Raw genomic sequence first — 22,152 nt, 5'->3', positions numbered from 1 at the left:
CATTTTTGGTTCAGTGAATATTTAAAGCTGTCTTGTTGGTGAAATATCAGCACATGTCTTTTTTTCTTCTTGCTAGACAACTTTCAATCCACACAATATGCTAAGTTGCTCTCCACATCCAGGAAAACAACACATCCTATTTCCTTGTGAATTTCACTTTCAGAGGCAACATTCCCTGAATTTCCTAGCTGACGCATTTCCCAAGCACGCACACAAACTCTTTCCATATACTATTTTTCCCCCGAGTAGGGAAAATTACGTTGTGTGCATGTGTCTGGCTCTGTTTTGTTTGCACAGAATAAACGCTTTCATGGTAAAGATATCAAATCCACATGTAGCCAACACAATACACACCAACAACATCTATTTCTCGCGAGAGGAGTGCCAAGCTACAGAGAGAGAGTTCACTAGGTAAGGAGCAAAAATATTTCCCCAGGAGAATAAGAACAAAAATGTTAACTTGAACTGAAGGGTAACAGTATAATAAACAACTATAGGGATCTCAAAATAGCTACAACTTTTGAAAGAAAGAAAACAAACACATCTCCAACTTTGTGTCACTCTCCAAGAGTTGTTGATGTTGGCACAGCTGCTACACAAACCAGATACCCCACATGAAGTCCCGATTTCAACAGATATCTTATCAATATATGCCTTCCTCTCGTCGCATCATGAAATGTGCTAATTCATAACTGCAGACATAGCCTGCAAGTTTAAGTGTATCTGCACAAGTCGTGCAATTTAAACAAAATAAACTTTCTAGACAGTATAAAAAAAGCCTTTGACGACAATCTCCAAAATGTGGAAAACCCTTGGGTGAAAAAAAAGAAAAGAATGGAAGTCTGAAGATGATAACATGGAAATCGACATACCAGGAAGCAGTTTCATTGTTTGTTCCCATTTTATATCTCTGTTCTGTTATCAGCTATTATTAGGACAAACATACTTCCCGCACTCATTGGTCCAACGTTGAAACGATACCATTTCTCCTGGAGAAAGTCCGGTGTGGAATGTCTGTTATTTAGCTGCAAGATGATGATGACAATGAGGACAATGACAACAACAACAACTATTACTCCTACTACTAATAATAATGAAAATGATGATGATGATGATGGTGATGTTGATAATAATAATAAAAAATAACAACAGTCACAATAATACAAATCTTATAATAATTATCACCACCATCATCATCATCATCGTCATCATCATTGTTGTCTTCGTTGTCTTGAAGGAAAAGATGCTTTCCTTTACCAACAGTACCCTTTCTTTATAAGTGCTGGTCCCTCTGGTGGTCCTGCCATTACAATCAGATGACTGAAATGTTTCATGCAAAGTGGTAACTGGAATCATTGGACTCAAAAGATCAGATACAAGCACTGGTTACGCTATGCATAGGACAAAATTTTCCAGCTGGCCAAAAGCAAATCAATTCAAAACCATTTGTGAGCTCAGTCTACAAAATGCACATGGTTCTTCATTCCAGGGGTATTTCATCAGAATACACATACAGCAAAAAGTCAAAGAAGCCTTTTTCTCCATCTCTATCTCTCTTTCGCTCCAGGGGAAGTAACATACTTGTTACTTCTCCTGTTACAGTCTGGTTACGATGTTATATGTATTTTTGTCGCAGAAGTTGTTCCTTACAACACCAGTTCAAAATGTGCTCAAAGTGTATCTGATATAGCAACAACTATTGGTATGCAACATGGATTTTATAGCAGTCTGGTTGCACACTGGAACCAGACTGCTTTAGACAGCTTAGCACACTGTTGCAGACTACAGCTGCTGCAGGAACTTGCTACAACAGCAGCACAGATGGCTAAGAACCACATAGTATAGTTTTGGCTGAGACCTAATTTCAGGTTTCTAACATCTTTTAACAGATAATGAGAAAACTCCTGTGAAATATGAAAGAGCGTGTAATTCCATGAGGAATTTGTTTATTTTATGAAAATTGGTTTTGAAATGGCTGAGATATCCAAAACAGAGCAATTCTAGTAAAGTGTGGGACCCACACTTTATTACAATCGCTTTATTTTACTTTGTTTTTGGATGTTTCAGTCATTCCAAACCCGATTTTCATCGAATAAACTTTGAATTCCTCCTAAAATGGTATGCACTGTACTATTTCGTAAGTGTTTTCTTGGTATCTTGTAAAAAGTTAAAAGCCCAATTCTCATCACCACCAATACTGTACCATCCCTTTAATGTATCTCTTACAACAGAGCCAGCAGCTGCTTGAAAATGACTATTTCACCACACAGGATATGAGATGACAGATCAGAAAGACCGCAAACAAGAAGAAGAAGGAAGTTTTATCATTAGTCACCATGTCATAACATAGCAAAGTCATCTATGGAACTGACAAAGACCCTTATATTCAGTCGAATATGAAAGGAAGAGATTACACATAGCTCACACCTAGCTAGGGGTCCACAGACCTCGCTTCATAAAGACCTTTGCTACAGACCCAGGACACTAGCTTATTCAGACGTCATGCCTATCTTTGTCGCAGAAGTTGCTCCTGACAACCAGTTCAAAATTTGTTCGAGGTGTGTCTGATATAAGAACAACTAATGAATGCAACATGGATTTTATGCACTGAATGCACTTAGGAACATATCAGCATTGATAGGCCAACATGCGAAAATATAAATTTAAATTTGAATACATAAAAAAACTGGCCTGTTACTGTAAGTTGCTACAATTGGACTCTCTGACATGACACAGCCAATTAATCTTTTGACATTTAGTTTGTTGCTATAGTGACCAACTATCATCCTCATTAAATCTACCCCAAGACTACATTGTGTCTTTATTTGCTATTAATGCTAAAGCTTTACTGAAGATATTGTACACAAGCACTAGAAAATTCATACAACATTTACAAAATATATACAAGATTTGAAAAATAAAAATTCAAAGGCTATCTATAAATAATATAACTGCACAAGTGATATGTACATATCTGCAGACACATGGTGTACACTTCAAACAAATACTGTACACTTTGTACACACATTTATACTGGAAAATAATCTCACTTAATTATCTAGAAGAAAAGAGACATCTAACTTGGCCCCAAAGGGAAATTAATGAGGTAAATTGTTATAAGGAATGTATTTCAATATCTCAACTGCTTGAAAGTTAACTGTTTATATGATAGTCATCCAAATGCCACATGAATTAGAAATATCATTCATGCTGAAACCTGGCAAGTCATATTCCATCCTCATGCAGTGGCAAATGTTCACATTCTTCTAGACACAATGTGAGCGAGTGTTCCCTAGAACCTATTTTTTTAGAAGCCTTTTCATGATGTACATCATTTGAGGCACCTGATTAAGAAAAGACAACAAATGACTGTGCTTTTTGTATTGCTTCTCTATCTACCACATCTGAGGACAAGCTACCTTCAACCCTGTCTTCTGAGCAAGAACAAAAAGCCTACAAGAGCATGTACATGTAACACCATGAACTACCTACATGTACCTACAGAAAAAGACCAGATATTATCCTGGTACGTGTATGATTACAAAGGTGCCATACTGTATACACCGTTATTTTCGCGTACAGATATTTTCGCGAATGACGAGGTCATAGACATTTTCGCGAGATGTTGTTCTCGTGAATCGACGCTGATGCTTACGTTAATGCTCTATTAAAACGGCACATGGAGTCATTTTCGCGTGTTGTTAAATTCGCGATCCAGCTGTGATTCGCGAAATTCGCGAAAATTAAACCCTCGCGAAAATAACAGCTTATACAGTATCTCAAGCTTTGACACCCCATCCTCCACTTCTTATTTTTCAGTCCATCATATGTTCTGCATCCTTTTCAATGCTCCGTCTGACTTTGATTAGCTTTCCTAACGCGCAGGATGGTTGCTTATGACTGAATCTAACATTCATATGGACCATAAGTGCCCACATGAAGACGTAAGGAACAATTTTATAATTTTACTGAACTTTTTTTCCCCCCTTTGGTAATACACTACTAGATAGCATTCATTTTGGGCACAAGCACAGCTGTGACACAAGAGACAGTGGCACCACCTGGCACCTCATTCTCTCTTCTCCTTGCCCCAAAACTCATCTCGCCTTTTCTTAGCCCTCTCCAGGACCTCCGATGCCAGCGAGATGCTGGAGGCGTTGGAGAGTGTGGAGGTAGAGAGCTCATCGCTGTCTCTACGGCCCCGAAGTGGAGCCACGCCCAGGTCCGAGTAATCATCTTCGTCGGCTGGGGTCGACGTCGTTCCATCGGCTCGGGGGGACATGAAGGAGTTTGTGCGGTGCTCCCGCAGGGTGGCCTGCCGCCTGGACTCGGGGATGGCCGTCTGAGGGCGCCCTGCAATGCTTCCTGAGTGGGGTCTCTCCAGTGGTCCTATGGGAAAACAAAAATCAACATATTTCTCTCTGTCTCCATAGTGACATCGTACTTTGGCATCCTGGCATTTGTCTTTTGTCTCTAAAGCGTAGTGCCAGTCTAAGTTCAAATTGACTTCAATAAAAAGAGTGATATCAAACAGAACAGAAGAAGTTCATCAATACTGTTAATAAATGTATCACAAGTATAATACAAAATGATGACATTAGTTGAAATACATAAGCAAATAAGACCACATATCATCACTCAAGAACTCTCTCATATAAAAAAAAAGGCAAAAAAAAAATATAATATCAGGTCTTGTTCCATAACTTAGTGTCTACAACACCTTCATTCCACAAAAGTCACTAATGGTGGTATCACAACAGAAAAATGTTTTGATGTGTATTAGAAAGTTGTGTCAAAATCTCATATATTGTCATAATTAGTGGGTAAGTTAAGTCTATCATTTTCTGTTTTTTATGATTTAAGCTAAAATGTTGATGCTCATTTCTTTACTTTTCTGGGTTTTTTTAAAAATCTTGAGTAAAACTACATATCATTACCATTTCATATTCAGTATGGAGGACATATGCACATCAGTACCTTCTCACATTCAGCTAGTCAAAAATTCTACTGTTCTATGCGCTATATATTTCATGGAGTTTTGATTTTCGTGAGCTTGGCGAGTAAGGCGTTATTTGCAAATTAAACAACACACAAAAATCTTTCTATAAACTCTGATTCCAACATGAAACGATGTACAAAGTGTGCACTTGTACATGCGCTGGTACGCAATTCACAGCACATGAACAGGGTGCGTGATAATATAGCTACGTAGACCAAAGTCTTGGCACGCCTACCGCTACTGTGAAAATGGATGTTACACTTCTTCATATGAATGAGTAATGATAACAATTTATTCGAAGTCCATGGCCATACTCTAAAATCGCCTAATCTAACCACTCACAAAATTGTTGGGAAGTCAGGATTCAAGATAAATCAGACTTGCTAAATATATGGCATATATACATACATGTACAGTATTTGTTTTATGCGTGTGAGGACTCCACAGAAACTCTTTCTTGGATTTCCGTCACCAAACATTGCAAAAGAATTAATGAAAAAAAAAATGATGCTCATATTACTAACATCACTAGCTGACAGAGAAGACAGGGTACCTGGATAATTAACCCTGACTCATTTACATGTAGGTCTGTATAACTGATCATGCAAATCACTCAGGTAATCACTGTGCATGCTCAGCTACAACCAGTGTGAGTCTGCTGCAATTTGTACATCATTGATCATGTGGACCTTCAAATTCAAACCTTTTCAGTTTCATGTGTGATGTGTTTCGTGGATTTAAGAATGAACCTAACTGCTTGGAACTAGCCTTGCCTACTTGGAAAATGTTAGCCCTGCCTACTTGTTTCAGGGAAAGCACACTTTTGTTATGATAATTTCTAGAATGTCGTCTGGATGCGCCTTTAAGTCTCTTTCTGTGGTAACATTTATCACGATTTATACGGAAATCATAACTTGATTTTTGTTTGAATACAAGTGTAAGTGGAATCATTTGCCTGGAAAATGAATTGAATGGACACAAACCTAAAAAGGAAAACAGGGACATCGAAACACGGTTTGTAACAAGCATGAAGCAGCTTTTGAGGTTATATTTTTTCCTGAAAGTGAAATTCCTAGAGTGTGCATGTGGGATGCTATAATGTAAGCAGCACTTCAGTTTTTGGCAGCTAGAAGAGAAGAGCAGGGTAGATTGTACTTATAATTTTGTCAACTATGAAAAGTATTCGAAAAGTTTCACTCTTGAGGTTCAACGTTCCCGAATGTGTGAGCATTCCTAAAGTGTGCATGGGGGATGCTAAGTGTGAGAGGCTATTCAGTTTTTGACTGTCATAAGATCAGACCAGAGTAGCTTGTACTTATATGGACTACGAAAAGTACTGAAGTAGTTTCAGTCTCTGCTTATCAAAGAGTTGCCAGCTCAGAGGAAGTGTCTGGGCAGCCAGTTGTCTATAGAGAAGCCACTAACTTTATGCAACCACTCAAGCAATGTCTAACAAATATGTTATGTGGGGGAGACATTTCACTGCGTACTGCATCCACATATTATACTCGGGGATGTGTATTACATACCAATTTGTTATTAATGCTTTTGTCAGAGTTTTTGTATCCCTTAATACAGCATGTTCTAAAATGACAACATAAACAAAGAGTAAGAGGAACCGTAAACAAAATGCCACATTTTGAACTCATCTGTTTTAAGAGACAAGATTCATGACATCTTGCACCCTCTTTCATCCACACAGCACCTGGTAGGTGTGATGTGTTAGGCAAACATGCCTTTGATGTCTATTACTGATATACCGTATGTCCCCCCAAAAAATTACAACGGGACCCTCCGCAACGATGTCTTTAAAAATATTGAATCAATCCAAATACAAATTCAGGGTATGAAACTATAACTCATTGCCCACATCTTACAGAAAACCCCATTCAAATTGCTTCAGTGGTCAAAGAGAAATGAGGAATTTTGTAGAGGATGCCGGGGAATCTCTTCCCTCTAAGTTCTGTCTATTGTATTCACCAACAAGATTATCGAAGTGCTAAACTTAGAAGAATCAGACTCATAACATGCTTTACAACAATCCACATTTCTCTGTGACCGCTTAACCAAATCGAATGGGGTTTTCTGCAAGATAGAGCTAAAATGTTACATTTTAAGACCCTTAAGTAGCATTTAGACAGTTTAATCATATTGGGTGTTATCAATGTGAAAATTTGATTGTAATTTTTTTTTTTTTTGGACATACTGTATGTGCAAGAATGGTAGTGGTCACTAACTTAGCTAACTGGGGGGACCTAAGATCTTGGCCATTGATAGCGCCATAGTGGCGAAAATCGGCACGCAATTTGCCCATCATGTAATCTGAAAGAATGAATCATTAAATTTTCCAATAACAAAGATGTTTTCTCTAAATTATGCTAATTATGCTAATTTATGCATGTTTTTGTGCATTGGATTTTAAGCTTTGTAAAGCTTTACATGGGCTATTTTTTCTCTAAATATTTTCTGCAATATAACAAAGTAACGCGAACAAAATGATGGTATCTAAAGGAGTTTCTTGCATATTTTATTGCTTTCTAAATTTCTTATGCATTTCTTCATTTTTAATTTGTAATGTATTTCTTTTTTATTTTAGTTTTTCATTGTTTATCTTTACCTAGAATAGTTGATAACCAAAAAAGGATGTTATCTGAGAAAACCAAAGAAAAGCTTTGATTCTACACTTCTTGCAAAACCTGTATATTGTACACACAAAAATTATAGGAAACTGCTATTTTCAGTGACATTGGTCATGGTAATGTGCTATATCTCAGCAAGCATAAAACCGATTTTCATGGATAGGGTCTCAAAATGTGCGCAAGATGTGAAAAAAAAGTCATGAAATTAAAAAAAAAAAAAATCCACATTAAAAAATCATCGTAGAAGGTGTCGAAGGGAGGGGGGTGGGTGTTGAAGCCAGGAAGTTATGACATTTTGAAGTTTGTTAATTTCTGCAAAACAGTTCTTGAAGAGTGGATATGAATATGTAGATGAGTGAACTAACCATGTTATAGCCTCACAATTTTCCATTGATCGTGTTAAAAAATATGATGAAAATTCAATATTTCTGTCATTTAAAGTCTGAATACTGATGTTATTCTTGGTTGAATAACTTTGGAATAGTGATCAAGTAGATATACCAGGATTTGAGCCTCGGGCATAATTGCATTTGAGTGAAAAACGGGAAAATTTCAAAATTTTATGTACAAACTATATGGCAAGCTGTGAGGGGATGACATGCTCACTTTGCCATTTGCATGTTCATAGTGACCGTTCAAGAACTGTTTCCTGAAAAATTAACGAAACTTCAAAATGTCATAACTTCCTTATTTTCCACCCAATTTCAATCAAAATTCTACTGTTGTACTTGTAATATTTTACTCTTTTTTTAATCAGACAAACTTATATCTGGACTGGATTTCCCCTTTAAAATGCTCATGCCGTACCCCTACAATGGCATCAAAGGCAGAGCATGCATGTGCAGCTCAGTAGCAGTACTCTGCAGTAAACAGCACCAGTACCACTGCACTGGGCAATATTGAAAAATCAGTCCACAGACTAAAATACATAATCTCGGGCCAAGTTTGCGGATTATAATGACCTCTTTCTGAATTCTTGACCACAATTAGGATAACATCTTAAAAAAAATATCATTTAAAAAAAATATTACAATTTCTGTAATTATGTCCATCACGTCATAACAGGGATGAATAATTTGCATTGGAATATATATCTCCGAATGCTAACATTTGGCTACCATGATAGCAAGAGATGGCACTACACAATGTCATATCCTGAATTTAGGCTTGCTGAATTATATACTGTATATGCAGGCTTCCTGTATTCTGTGTGTTAGCTGTTCACTGTATCTCATCTGCATCAAAGGAAATCTCCAAAGCTCAGATGACTACAGTGAATCTGAACCTGAATCTGAATGAGATTCTGAAATGAAACCAACTGAGGAGGCTCCAAATAGCCCCACAAGTAGCTCCAACAATACCAAAAGCAATCTAGACTTCTTCCACTGCCCGGATCGTTTTACCCACAGATAGGAAATGACCAAAACTTCCTTGTTGGGAAAAACCCCTGTAGCGACCACACTAATGAACACAAAAGCAGAGCAAGCACACACACACACACACACACACACACAATTATTTTTATAATAATAATAGCAAATATAAATAAAAAACAAAAATCACAAATGCAAAGGTTGTTTAATGAGGAATATGGATTCTGGCCATCCCCTCTGGCCTTCACTGACCACAAGCATGTGGCCTGCAAGAAAGGTCCTGTCTTAACCAGCACTGAATAGGATGAAACGTTTGAAGCATACATCAGCTCACACAACATTTCTATTCCTGACAAAAATCACATAGTTTCCATTCTATCATACTAGTATATTAAAGCCTCAATGATTCTACTTGATATTAAAAGTAATTCTCCCTATGATATCATGGCCTTAGCTTAGTTTGGAAGCATAAAGATGATGAAAAGAAGTGTTTTCTTTACAGTTTATGCAGACCTCACTTCTTGTCTCAAATTGGCTTTCTCCCTCGTTCAATCTCTGCGGTAAGTGAAAGAGTGCATGGAAACCCTACGGAAGCTTTGAAAACAGTTGGCAGTAACTTGACACTGAACTCTAAATTTCGTGAATACAGACTTCAATTTAAGGGTAATTCTGGGAATCTGTGATGTTTCTTTGTTGTTTTTGTTCCTTGATGTATATTTGATGGAAATTGCGTACTATTTATTGTTTGAAAGGGAATCGGCCTCGATAGGCTTCATACGGCCTTTACTGATCCCTCACGTGCTATGTTGATTGTACATTTTTCTCTTCTGTTTGATTGTGAACGTGATGTTTTCTTTTTAGCATGTGAAATAAATTTGAATTTGAATTTGAACATTTGAATTTGAATCAATTGAAGTTTCTCATATGTTTTTATAACAAAACATCCAAAAATTGATTTTTCTTCATTTGAGAGTGCAAATCTGCCACATTTAGTATTGATATACAGAAGAAACTTCCAAATTGGCTTCCGTCCAACTACCTTTTGCATGTAACAATGGATACGACCATTATCCATTTGGTTTAGGTCCAGCAAAACCTACTGTACAGTACATTCCCCAAAAAAATTACAATCGGATTTTCCGCATTGATAACTTTCAAAATGATTGAACAATCTGAATGCTACTTAAGGGTATGAAACTATAAATTCTTACCTACATTTTGCAGAAAACCCCATTTGATTTGGTTAAGTGGTCACAGAGAAATGTGGATCGTTGTAAAATATGCCATGGATGCATTCTTTGAAGTTTAGCACTTGGACCCCGTTTACAGTGCGAGGCTCGGCCGCGGCTCGGCCCAGCCCCGCTTCAGTGTAAACGCGCAAAAGGCCAAATGCGAGGCCAAAAGTGGCCTCGCATTTGGCCTCGCTCTGGAGGTGGTCTCGGCCGCGGCTCGGCTGCAGCCGAGCCCAGCCTTTTCTCAGTGTAAACGTAAACTGGGCCAAATGCGTGGCCAATTTTAGTCTGGCTTCCAAACCCTCTGCCCGTACTATTTCGCTATTCAGGATATTAACCCCCTCAACGTCGAAAACTAGTATAGTTTAAGGTGGTTTTGTTATGCAAAGGATATTTTTTCCTTCGGCAAAGGCCTTTGCCCGAACCGCGACTTCGTCACCACGGAATTCATTTGGCAAAGGGTCTGAAAACCAGACAATACCAAATTGCATTTGTTTACAAGCAGAGCGCCACTATGACAACATATTGAAAGGTTTGAATCAAAAGCGCGGCCGAGCCCGGCAGTGTAAACGGACAAAATTGCGGGGCCCGGCCTCGCAATTGAGGCTGGGCTCGGCCCAGCCCCGCACTGTAAACGGGGTCTTGGATGCTCTTAGCATTTTGTGAGGTGTGAGCACAATGGAGGAGGGAAGGGATTCCTAACATGCTCTACAAAGACCCCAATCTATCTGTGACCACTGAAGCAAATTGAATGGGTTTTTTTGCGAGATGTACGTAATAAGTTATAGTTTCACACCTTGAAATTGCATTTTTATTGATTCACTAAGTACTTTTAATGTTACTATTGCAGAAAGTCTGATTATAATTATTATTATTATTTTTTTTTTTTTTGGGGGGGGGGGACATACAGTACTACAGACCACAGCTCTGGTACAAAAAACCAAACAAACAAACAAACAAACAAACAACAACGATATGGCAATTGGGTTTTCACTCACCCCTGCCCGGTGGTGCTGTCTTCAAGGCCTGCCTAGGGGCCGCCCACCGCTCTGGGGGCTCAATCTTGTTGGGGAGGCTGGGCATGGCCGGGCTGGTCTCGAAGAAGTGCTCAGAGTGACGCTGGAACCCCATGGGAGAGAGTGACTCGTCGAGGAGGTGGGGGTCACTGGTCCTGACCCCAGCTGATGGCGACAGCTGAGTGCGCTTTGAGATCTGAAACACATAGACAGCATTGGGTTAATTATATGGGTGACTTGTCATCAACAAGTACCTGACATACCCCCACTTAACACACTTTAATACTACATGATTGTTACAGTGTAGGTGTCTAACCCTTGAAACGAAACAAATGTTTAGAGTAACCAGTGACACATCAAAAATTCCATTTTCAACTTTTGAACACAGTAGTGATGATTCCCATAAATGTAGAGGGCAAGAGATTACGAGAATAAATGAGTATATAATGTATATACTGCATAACTTTATCCTTAAAATGAATGAACTCTGAAATGATCAATGTAAAAGAATCTCAATGGGTCGTGAGGATGGACATGGCAGTAGAAGAATATGAAAGAAAATAATAAGGGGGGTATAGTTGTATATTAGTACCAGTATGTCATCTGTGTATCCCCCTTAATTCAACTGTTTTCATGATTCAGTTATTCCTTATGAGCCTAACGCAACAGCTTAGACAGGAATTCTAAGACCAGAGACAAGAAGAAAACCCTTTCTTTCAGCTTTTAGTACTAATCTTAGAATCTATTTGTGCATTCCTCATGTGAAGTACAAGTCTGCGTGACTCCTCCGACAGAATCCCGATAGCTCACAACTTAATAGCATTTTACCTGATTCTGCTGTGCAGCACTACGAGGGGGAGTCATCCGCCCATCCGTTAATGTTCTGTCAAGATCGCCATCGTCATCATCCTCATCATCGCTGTCATACTCAAAGCCATTTGTGATGCCACCAGGAATTATTGCTACATTGGATGTCAAAACACACAGAAATGATGACTACAGATTCCTTTGCTGTAAAACAGTTTAATTATAAGAAAACAGGGTATCATAACATTAACTGTTCACCGTATTCTAAGGAATTATATGATATGCATATATACACATATATACAATGAGAAGTAGGAAGGAGTGGTAGGTGCTGCTAGATTTCTTCAGGTTTAATGAGCAAGCTTTCAGTCCATTAGTGGATCTTCATCGGGGCTGCTTTAACAGACAAAATAAATTAAATGACTCCTAACAGCATCACTCTGCTTATGGGATGTAGGATTACTATGTGTGTGGAATGCACTTGAAATCATGAACTTGAGTTGACTTTAAATGATGCAAGGGGTCATTTAATTTATCTTGTCTGTTAACGCAGCCGTGATGAAAGTCTACTAACAGACCGAAAGTTCGGCCATTAAACCTGCTGGAATCTAGCAACCCCTACTGCTCCTTCCTACTTCTCATTATATATGGCTCTCATGAAGAACCAACACTGCATCTGTACATGGTACATGCCCTTAATCTCACTATGTATACTCACACACATATATACGTATGTATTTGCATTAACACTCAAAATCAAGACATGATCTCTTTTCTCTCTCATGACAGCGACTTAGTGTAGGGATTTGTCCAGGGTGTTTGTTTCGGGTTAGTTAGGTTAGTTATAGGTCTCAATGTCTTAGTTTCTTTTGTTTTTTCCACTTTTTATGTATATCAGTCAATCAATCATTTAATTTGTCGTATTACGTGTGGGGAGAATGCATTCCTCCCCATTTCCAGCATTTCCGTATACTTACAATATTTGGTAAACTTATACTTTATTTTGTATATTATGATGAAATTTATGTATTCAATTTCTGTAAAATATTTATATGTTTCTGTTGGAAATGGAAAATAAATGAATGAATGAATGAATGAAATGAAAATGCTCGTAAAATAGGGGGAAAGAATTATTTATTTTGCTTTCAACGTACATCCGGGTATTAAATATATTATAATGCCATCAATATGAATTTTATCTGCAGAGGAAATGGGCATTTTGTCCTTGGAAGCTGCTTATCAGATTAAATCACATCAGGATGGGATACATGGGGGGAAGGAAGTTGTAACACCTTTATGAGCTGGGCTACAGATGTGGTAAGTGCCTTACTGCTGCAATACACAGCATTAAAGTGGTGGTACAATGTAACAAGAAAAACTGGCTTAAAACGACAAAAAGGCACACTATATTTCCTGGGAAAGCTTAGCCCTGTAGGAGTATGACGTCATGTTTCAAGATATGAAAATTTCTCTAAAAAGTAGGAGACGGTACTTTGACTCCTCTTACTGAACGCCAAAACCCAATCCGAGGGCAACATTTGTGTCAGAGAAATTAGGATGTCATTCTAGCTGATCACGCTAGTTTCTGGGTTTTTGTGTCCACAAGACATGCAAAAATCTCGAGATTTGTATCCCGCTAACTTGTGGTGCACATGTGAATCCTCTTTTTGTCACTGTCCTCACCAAGAGAATTCTAGACATCAAACTCAAGTCTAAGTGTACATAAACATTTATTGGACATTTTGATGGCTCAACAGAGAAGAAAGGCATGTCAGAATTTACACCGACTATGCTCCGATTCAAAATGACAGCCAATGACATAGACAGCAGCACAGTAATCAATTTGTGATCCTTACACAACACAATGACCATTAATTTGACCATTTTGCGCCAAAAATGTGAAAACAATGTTATCATAAATAGGTTACGCCCAAAGAGTATAGAAGCGCATGCAGTGCGCTGAGAGGGAACACTCTCCCGATTTTGCGTAGTACGCTCATGGGCGGGATCGGTCGCCATTTTGGGATGCAAACCGCCGTGTGATCGATAGAGGGCGTATTTTTGCCTCTGTTTCATTTCATGGGGCATACAGGATAAAAGATTAATTCAGAACCTCGTAATGGCATATAGAAGTAGAATTCCAGGCTAATCATGAAATATAATTGAAGAATAATGTTTTTACTTTCCAATCTATGTGTATAGTCCATCAATGTTCACAGGCTAGTTTATGACCTCATGCAAGCCTACTTGTGTCTTAAGCCAAATAGTGTTTATGTACAGAATGACATGAATGCTCCTGATTATCAAGGGCACTTTCTCTCCCTCCCCCTCTCTCTCTGGCCTCCCTTCTCTTTCTTCTTCTCATTCTTCTTCTTCTTTTCCTCCTCCTCCTTCTTCTCTTCTCTTCAGTTTTGCCCGTGGAGAGAATTTCAGTTCCATCACATGCTTTCAAATCACCCGTGTTTTTGTTTTTGTTTTTTGTTTTTTGTTTTTTTTCACGTACCGGTATAATATCCACATGATGAAATACTAAATTCCGTGGACAAAATGAAACAGATCCGTAATAACATTTTTATGCCTGGTTCAAAACTGGTGAGGGCAGACTTTTTTCACTTTTGTATTTTTACCAAGTTGACGTATCAATTAAGGAAAACATAATCTTTTATATTAGGAAATTGCGTTCCTTAAATAGATTCTCTTGGGAGAATTACGGTACCGTGTATACCAATGGTATAATGGTATAATCATCTACATTATCAATAGAAGAGAAAGACCTAAAATATGAATAATGGAATAGATATTCATATCATTCGAATAATATTACATAAGGGGTCTACAACCAACAGGGCCCGGTTACGGTAAGAGAGAGAGAGAGAGAGAGAGGGGGGGGGGGGGGGAGAGGGAGGGAGGGAACAGATAGTGGGGGATGGAGGGATGGAGGGAGAAGGAGACTTAAAAAGTGCTTTGTGAGTATGTTCTAGTTAGGCCAGCACATACTTTCATTAGTTTAGCTCGAACTTTGAGAGACAACAATCTGGAACCAAAAAGGCATTTCTTCAATTTTATATCATAATTCCCTAGAAATAATATTTCTGACGATAAAACAAGGTCCTATATACATCTGAAACCTTGGATGCCCTGTAAAAAGAAGAAAATGAAAGGGAGGCAGAATTTTCTCTATACGGTCACGTAATATACGCTCTGGACGATCCAGCGGCTTGCATCCTAAAATGGCCGCCATTGGGCTCCATTGCGTACTACACCTGTTTACGTGTAAAATCAGGAGAGTGTTCCCTCTTAGCGAACTGCGTGCGCTTCTATACTCTTTGGTTACGCCTGAATGCAAATGTTCTAGTCATCTTGTGTAGTTGATAAACTCGTACATACTTTGTGCTGAATTATGACGAAAAGCTCTACTCGTACCAAATGCTGTCTCCAGTTTGGCACTTGGTGGAGATCTACAAGGACATACAGGGTCTGCTCCTTTTCAATACAATGCACTCCCATTATCAATGACATTCACATTTCCTCTTTGATACTGATTTTTAAAAATAAGTAATAAAATTAATTATTCTTGCAAACCTCAATCTTTCCATTAAACTACAAAAATAAAGGTGCAATTCTATTAAAAGCAACACTTACCCTTGGTTGTGGCTGGCCTGGATAGATAGGTCTTGCTGTTGGGGTTTGAATCCCCAGCCTGCCTTTGTGTTTGGGGGGATGTACCGGCATGCCACGCCTTCCTGACTGCTGCTGGGGAAGTTAACAGGGCTCCCCCTACATTGGATGGATGTGACAAGGACAGAACTCACATGAAGGTTGGTCCGTTACACCAACTAGTTTTGGCAGCAGTCAGTGGTATTGGTGCTCTATGGTGTGAAGTGGCTCCTATCTTTAGATTTTGTGTTCTCACTTCATGATATTTGCAGGTTAACTACTGCTGTGTTTTACATACACTGGAGCTTACAATTCAACCTCATATATATAGAGTCATGAAACTGAAATACTTTCAGCAGTTAATCTGTTCATCTATAAGTTAAACAATTGAACATCACAATGATAGGGGTTTCTTTCCCAGAAAGTGTTAGGAAAACTGTAAACAGCAGAATGATAGTAAATATGGCCTTTATTTCCTTTGTATACAGGAAATGCATGATGGAACAAATGCTCTCAGAAAAAGAATCAACTCTGAAATTCATTTACTAGGAAAAAAAAAGTCAGTGTAAGCCTCTATCCTGTTAAAAGTGTGCTTTTAGAAAATTGCTGTTAAAAGTGTGCTTTTAGAAAATTCTATGCTCTAATTTTCATCACAAGATGACAGTAAACATGGCTAAAAACTCTGATACAATATATGAAGCTGGCAGGTCATTGCAGGAGCAGAAAAGGTGATTAGGACCCCGACATCCTGACTTCTAAACTCAGCTATAATATCACAAGATGAAGCACTGTTTCATACTCTCAAAACTGTTGTACCACTTCTGTAACATGCTACAAACAAGAAAATTAAAAACTACAAATGTCTGTTCAAAAAAACTGATTACAGACGGACAGACGGATAGCCTGAAAACAATGCCTAAGCAATACTTTGTGGCACAGGCATAAAAAAGGTTTCTTTCACTTGAGCCTGTGAACAAAACTTTTTGAACCAACGTATTCACAGAAATACTTTGAATGGCTGGCTGGACAAACAAGCGATGGATTTTCAAACATTTAATGCTCTGGCATACTTAGCCCGCAAAGTAAGCAAAAAAATAAAAAATAAAATCAGCTTATTGAAAGAAAAATGCTCAAATGCTCAAATGCACAGAGTGTTTAGTGAGATGACTCACTTCCATCCATGAAGTCAATGACCTCACTTCTAATCCCTGCATGTAGGTAGGTCTTGGGGGAAGTGGGGCTTTTGCGCATGCTGGGCTTTCACTTCAGACTTCATTGCCATCTTACTTAACCCTAAAAAGACTGGGCTATTTTGGTAGCTCGAAAGACTGGGGGGGGGGGGGGGGGGGGCCTAAAGGGCCCCCCCCCCTTAAGATCTCGGCCGTGGATTGCGCGATCGCCGCGGAAATTTGCACAATGGTAGTGTGCGATGTAATCTACAAGATCGTATATTCAAATTTTCCAAAATGGTCTTATTTTATTTTATTTTGATTAATTATGCTAATTCATGCGAGAAATCAGACTCTTTGATCTAAATCAGTAAATAAAGCTCCAAAAGTGCTCATTTTTGGTCTAATTATTCTTTGTGGCATTCTTCGTCAATGTACTTGAAAAAAAAATCGGTATCAAAATTAATTTCTTATTTATTTTATTGTGTTATGAATTTCTTATCTATTTCTTTGTTTTTTCGACCTTTTGTTTTTGCTGTTTTTTTAAACAAAATTTGTGGCAGACACTTTTTGAAGCATAATACTACTAAAACAAATTAATTTTAGCCATTGAGAGTAAAAATGAGCATATTTATATGAACCATGTGAAAAAACTCCATTTGCATCGACTTTGTACACAAAATCACATTTTTGAGCCATTTTTGGTCTCACATGCATGTATAAAAAGTTATGTAACTTCAGAACCGTACCCCCGGGCGTCACAAATTTGGCATCAAAATGTGTGGGAAACTCGAAAGAAAAAAGTCATAGAGCATCGCGGCGAGAGCATTGCGTGTTGCAGAGTAATCGCGCGAAATGTCGAGGGGGGGGCCTTTTAGGCCCCCCCAGTCTTTTTAGGGTTAAGGAATGACACACTTGTCTAAAAATGAGTTGAAAACTTACTTGTTTCAAGATTTTTGTACTTTTCCTGTTTCTTTATTTTATTTTTATCCTTTCATCTTTGAGTGTGCCTTGAGCATTTCACTTAGTGGATTTGGCAAAATGTAAATTACAACTACTATCATTGTTCTGATTTGTTTTACCTCTGGCCGGGGTGGTCCTGTCCAAGTGATGTCTTGGTTTTGATGTCTCTGCCTTCAGCGTGGGCGTAGGGGGACGCCCCGTCCCATCACTACTCTCTATACCAGAGCTCAGGGAGGATGACAAGCTGCGAGTAGACTCCTGAGTCGTGATGCTGCTGTTACTGCAAGTACAGAATCAATAAATAAGAGATGACAGTTCTCGACACAAGTACTGGCAATCACTCTTCACATGGTGATTATGCAACAAATAATGGCTGGGAAAATTTTAAATAGCAAACCGACAATAGATAAATGAATAAAGCATTACACAATTACCATTAACATGAAATTATGGAGCAAGATAAGAACTAAAGGTAGATATTTCATGACAAAGATACCCACAAACAGACACATTAGTAGCATGTGAGTATAAAATCAAAAGCTGCAATTATCACAGCACATGTGAAGAAACAAAAGGAAAAACAACTTAAAAAAGCATTTTAAACTACTCTGTGATGCTTCATTTCATTACCTAAATTTAAGTGATGGCACTGTTTTCCTAAGACAGATCTACCAGTATATATTGTCATCATTCCAATGCAAGTTCAGAACCTAGTAACTATGGCTTGTGAGCAGTTTTATGAGATGATGACCCAAACTTTACAATGAAATTCTTTTCTTTTTCTGTTTACTTTAAAAATAAAAACTTTTTATACTGTTTACATAAAACATGTCAACATTATCAACTGTGGTTAAGATTCAACAGCAGCTCCTTAGTGTGAAAACAGAAAAAAAAAAAACCAGATGTTGGCAAAATTTGAAAGCTGGTTTTAGAAGCTGTCCGTGCATCCGTTCCTATGTGTTTTTGTAAGAGTACATTTTGAACAAATTATCCATTGCATCAACAGGTAATATGTATGTGTATCTCTCCCATGACAAAATCACAGTCACTAGTTGAAATAAATCGATAAGACTTCAACTGTTTGACTGCAGTTAATTGATAATTGCTAAAACACTACTCCCTCCCCCCCCCCCCCCCCCTCTGTCAATGGCTCAACAACTTATACAGATATGTACAGGGTGTTCATTACCTGTCATAAATATTATCATAGCACACTTTCTAGAAGTAGAAGTTTTGGATTTAAGCAGGATCTGGTATCAAAAGCACTTCAAAATACTTCTTCAAGATATATCAAACAGTGCTTGTCCAATCAAAGGACACATTGAAACTGAAACTGAAACCAGGTGCTCCTACATGTAGCACCAGAACAAATAAACAGGTCCCCCAACATCATCCAACATATCCCATTCCATAAGAGACAGTGATGACATTTATTCAGTGTACAGACATTGCCAGCATATTTATATATTTTGGCAGGCTCACTGTCATATCTAAAAGCATTATTCATAGAGATCAAGGATGCTTGAAAGTTGAGAAATCTTGGCACAGAATATGCCTGCCATACTCAATGACAAAGAAGTAATAGTTATATGGCTATACTGCAGGCCAATAATGAAGACAACTCAAGGTTAATTTTACTTTTGCTCAATTGTTTGTTTGTTTCTTTGTTGTTTGTTTTTTTGTTGGTATGTTTGATTTGTAAATCTATTTTTTGACACATGTGTCATTTATTATGATATGACAACCTTTGTTCACAGTGTATGTTCCAATTCTGCTACAAGAAAAACTAAAGTGCTATGAACTCTGCCTATCACTGTTGGTGCTGGATTCTAAACTTTAAAGAAAATTATCAGAACTGCATCTAATCAAACCTTTGATGCAAATAATAAGGGCAATCTCATAAAGTAACCCCTTCACTCCCGCCTCCCAAAAAGAGGGTCACAGGAATTAAAGTTCTTGTTTATCAAGCAACAAAGACATCGGATATGACCATGGAAAATACTAAACTTCAACCCCTTTGACTGTCTTTCTGACAAAGATATACACATGTATACTTAATGCATCATAATATACAAGTATGTGCAATCATCCTTCTGTTGACTAATGCTTGACGTTGAGCTTTTTCTTTGCAAACCAGATCTCAAGGATAAAACAGGAATAATAGATTCCTCACTGACGAAAGCTTTACATCATATACTAGCAAAGAAAACTATTTCTTTGAATTGCTCTTCCCCCTCACAAAAAAGCGCACGATCTCGCCAGTTTCCTTACTCCAAGTCACATCTACTGTATACGCCATATAATCTGCAAGTCTAAATTATCGCAAATCGGGAATTCCCGACGATTTCGCGAGTGGTTAAATTCGCCATCGTGGAGTACTTGTACTGAACGGAGAAATGTACACGCGTATGCCACATCTGCAGTGGGATCAGAGTCAATATTTTCGCATGTCTTTAATTTTGCGAATAGCACCTGACTCGCGAAATTCGTGAAAATAAAAACCTCGCGAAATATTCAGCGTATAGAGTAACTGATATTCCCTACAACTACACACTGTGATGTAGTTATAGGTTATACATGAACCGATGCTTCCATACAGCTACATCAAAAGACAGAACGAGACAAAAAAAAAAACACAAAAAAATCATATTGATGCAAAAGGACTCTTACCTATACTAAGTACTGCTCAAGTGTTATTCAAATGTCACATAGAATCTTGTCACGACCTTACAATTCATGTCACAAGCATAGCTGATTTTAGGAGAATGTCTTAATAGAATGCTTTATATAGCACACAATTGCAATATGAGTGGTTTGGACATTTGATGCACCACGCGCTACCCCGGGGTATCGTAGTAACCCGGGGTACCACGTTGTGTAGCGCCATCTCACGTTCACTCGAGTACAACCGCAGAGTTACTGCGTTACGTATGCGCACTGTACTGACCCGTGGTACGGTGCGATACTCAGTATAGCGCTTCATGCACTGACTACATGCACTATCATAATAGCCCGCTAGCTGTGCCAAAGTTACGATCTCGTAGACGTAGTTTCGATCCCGTAATTTTGTAAGCTTTGTGCACTTTATGCCGAACAAAATATCCTTTCGCAATTAGGATCAAGCTGCAAAAATGCCAGCAGGTGATGGGGGCTATGCCGCACTGAAAGGAAAGGGCCGGAAAAGAAGGAAAATTTCCAGAGAGGAGAGGCTGGAAAACGCGAGGCTTCGCGCCACTCGGAAGTTTGGGGAAGGAAGGGGCCGCCGATGTTCTGGAGGTGTTTCAGAAGGCCAGTGACGCCGGGGATAAGGCGGAGGCAGATGGCATTATTATGACCCTGCTGGCTCAGGGATTAATTGAGAAAACTACAGGATGAAGAGGGTTTTTTTACAAGAACAATGGCCATAATTGAATGTTGAAGAATTAATCACACACAAAAAAATTAATTTCCCACTTTTTGGTGACCCAGGGTACAGCCCTAAAAAAAAAAAATAAATAATTCAACAAAATGGCCGATTTTTTTCTGGTACCCCAGGGTACCATTTATGTCATCATTTGTATGTAAGCAAAAGCTAGTAGTCATGCATGAAACACACTCACATATGACTGGTAATCTGGTCCCATGCTCAGCATGCATGCAGAAAAGTGACCTTTAGACTTGCATTGTGGAATGTTTACCTGCTCCAGTCATAAAACATATGTTTGTTTTATTCTCAAAAAAAGTCTGCATCCTTTCAGCAATGCCATTGTGCAAATGCCACAGACCCACCCACATTCATGTCCATGGATGCATGTTGCCTAACTCACATTAAAGTGAGGCAGTCCTCACGAATTTGAAAAAAAATGAACTACTTTCACCAAAAACAAACTTTCAAATCACCAAATAAGCTCGTAAATTTTGGTTGAAAAAGTGTGAATCTGCATGGTGAATATGCTAATGAGCAAGTCTTGGCAGAGAGTCGGACGTCACCGAGGCACAACTCTTCCCAGCCGTGTTCTGCTCGTTATGCGTACGCTCCCTAGTTACCCGGATGCATGAAGAAGTTGATGGCTACTAGTATTTGACATTGTTTTTACGTACTGTGCGTATGTGTGTGTGTGTGTATTGTGTATTGTATATCGTATTCTTTTTTTTTTTTAGTTAAAAAGAAATTGACCGGATTATTCATTCTATTTTTTTTCTCCTGCTTGATTTCTGCCTTAAAATGAATTGAATGATTATTCTTGTTTTCACAGAATATGTTTCATACATGCATGAATAGTCATGACAAAAGTTATGTATAACATATGTATTTTTT

General features: G+C 38.4%; 1 protein-coding gene across 1 annotated transcript in view; it reads right to left on the bottom strand.

Annotated features, from left to right (window-relative positions):
* Positions 1-3,797: 3,797 nt before the first annotated feature.
* LOC140242743 (nuclear protein MDM1-like) overlaps positions 3,798-22,152 on the bottom strand; it is a 45,298-nt gene continuing 26,943 nt past the window's right edge. Inside the window, exons 11-15 of the mRNA XM_072322504.1 lie at positions 17,975-18,135; positions 15,709-15,843; positions 12,088-12,221; positions 11,242-11,455; positions 3,798-4,389 (exon numbers count right to left, since the gene is read on the bottom strand). Of these exons, the coding sequence (XP_072178605.1) occupies positions 4,070-4,389; positions 11,242-11,455; positions 12,088-12,221; positions 15,709-15,843; positions 17,975-18,135 (964 nt within the window). The 3' untranslated portion in view covers positions 3,798-4,069. The remainder of the gene's footprint in view (positions 4,390-11,241; positions 11,456-12,087; positions 12,222-15,708; positions 15,844-17,974; positions 18,136-22,152) is intronic.

Source organism: Diadema setosum, chromosome 2 (genome assembly GCF_964275005.1).
Source record: "Diadema setosum chromosome 2, eeDiaSeto1, whole genome shotgun sequence".
NCBI classification, from domain to species: Eukaryota; Metazoa; Echinodermata; class Echinoidea; order Diadematoida; family Diadematidae; genus Diadema; species Diadema setosum.
This window is presented reverse-complemented; position numbering and strand designations above follow the sequence as displayed.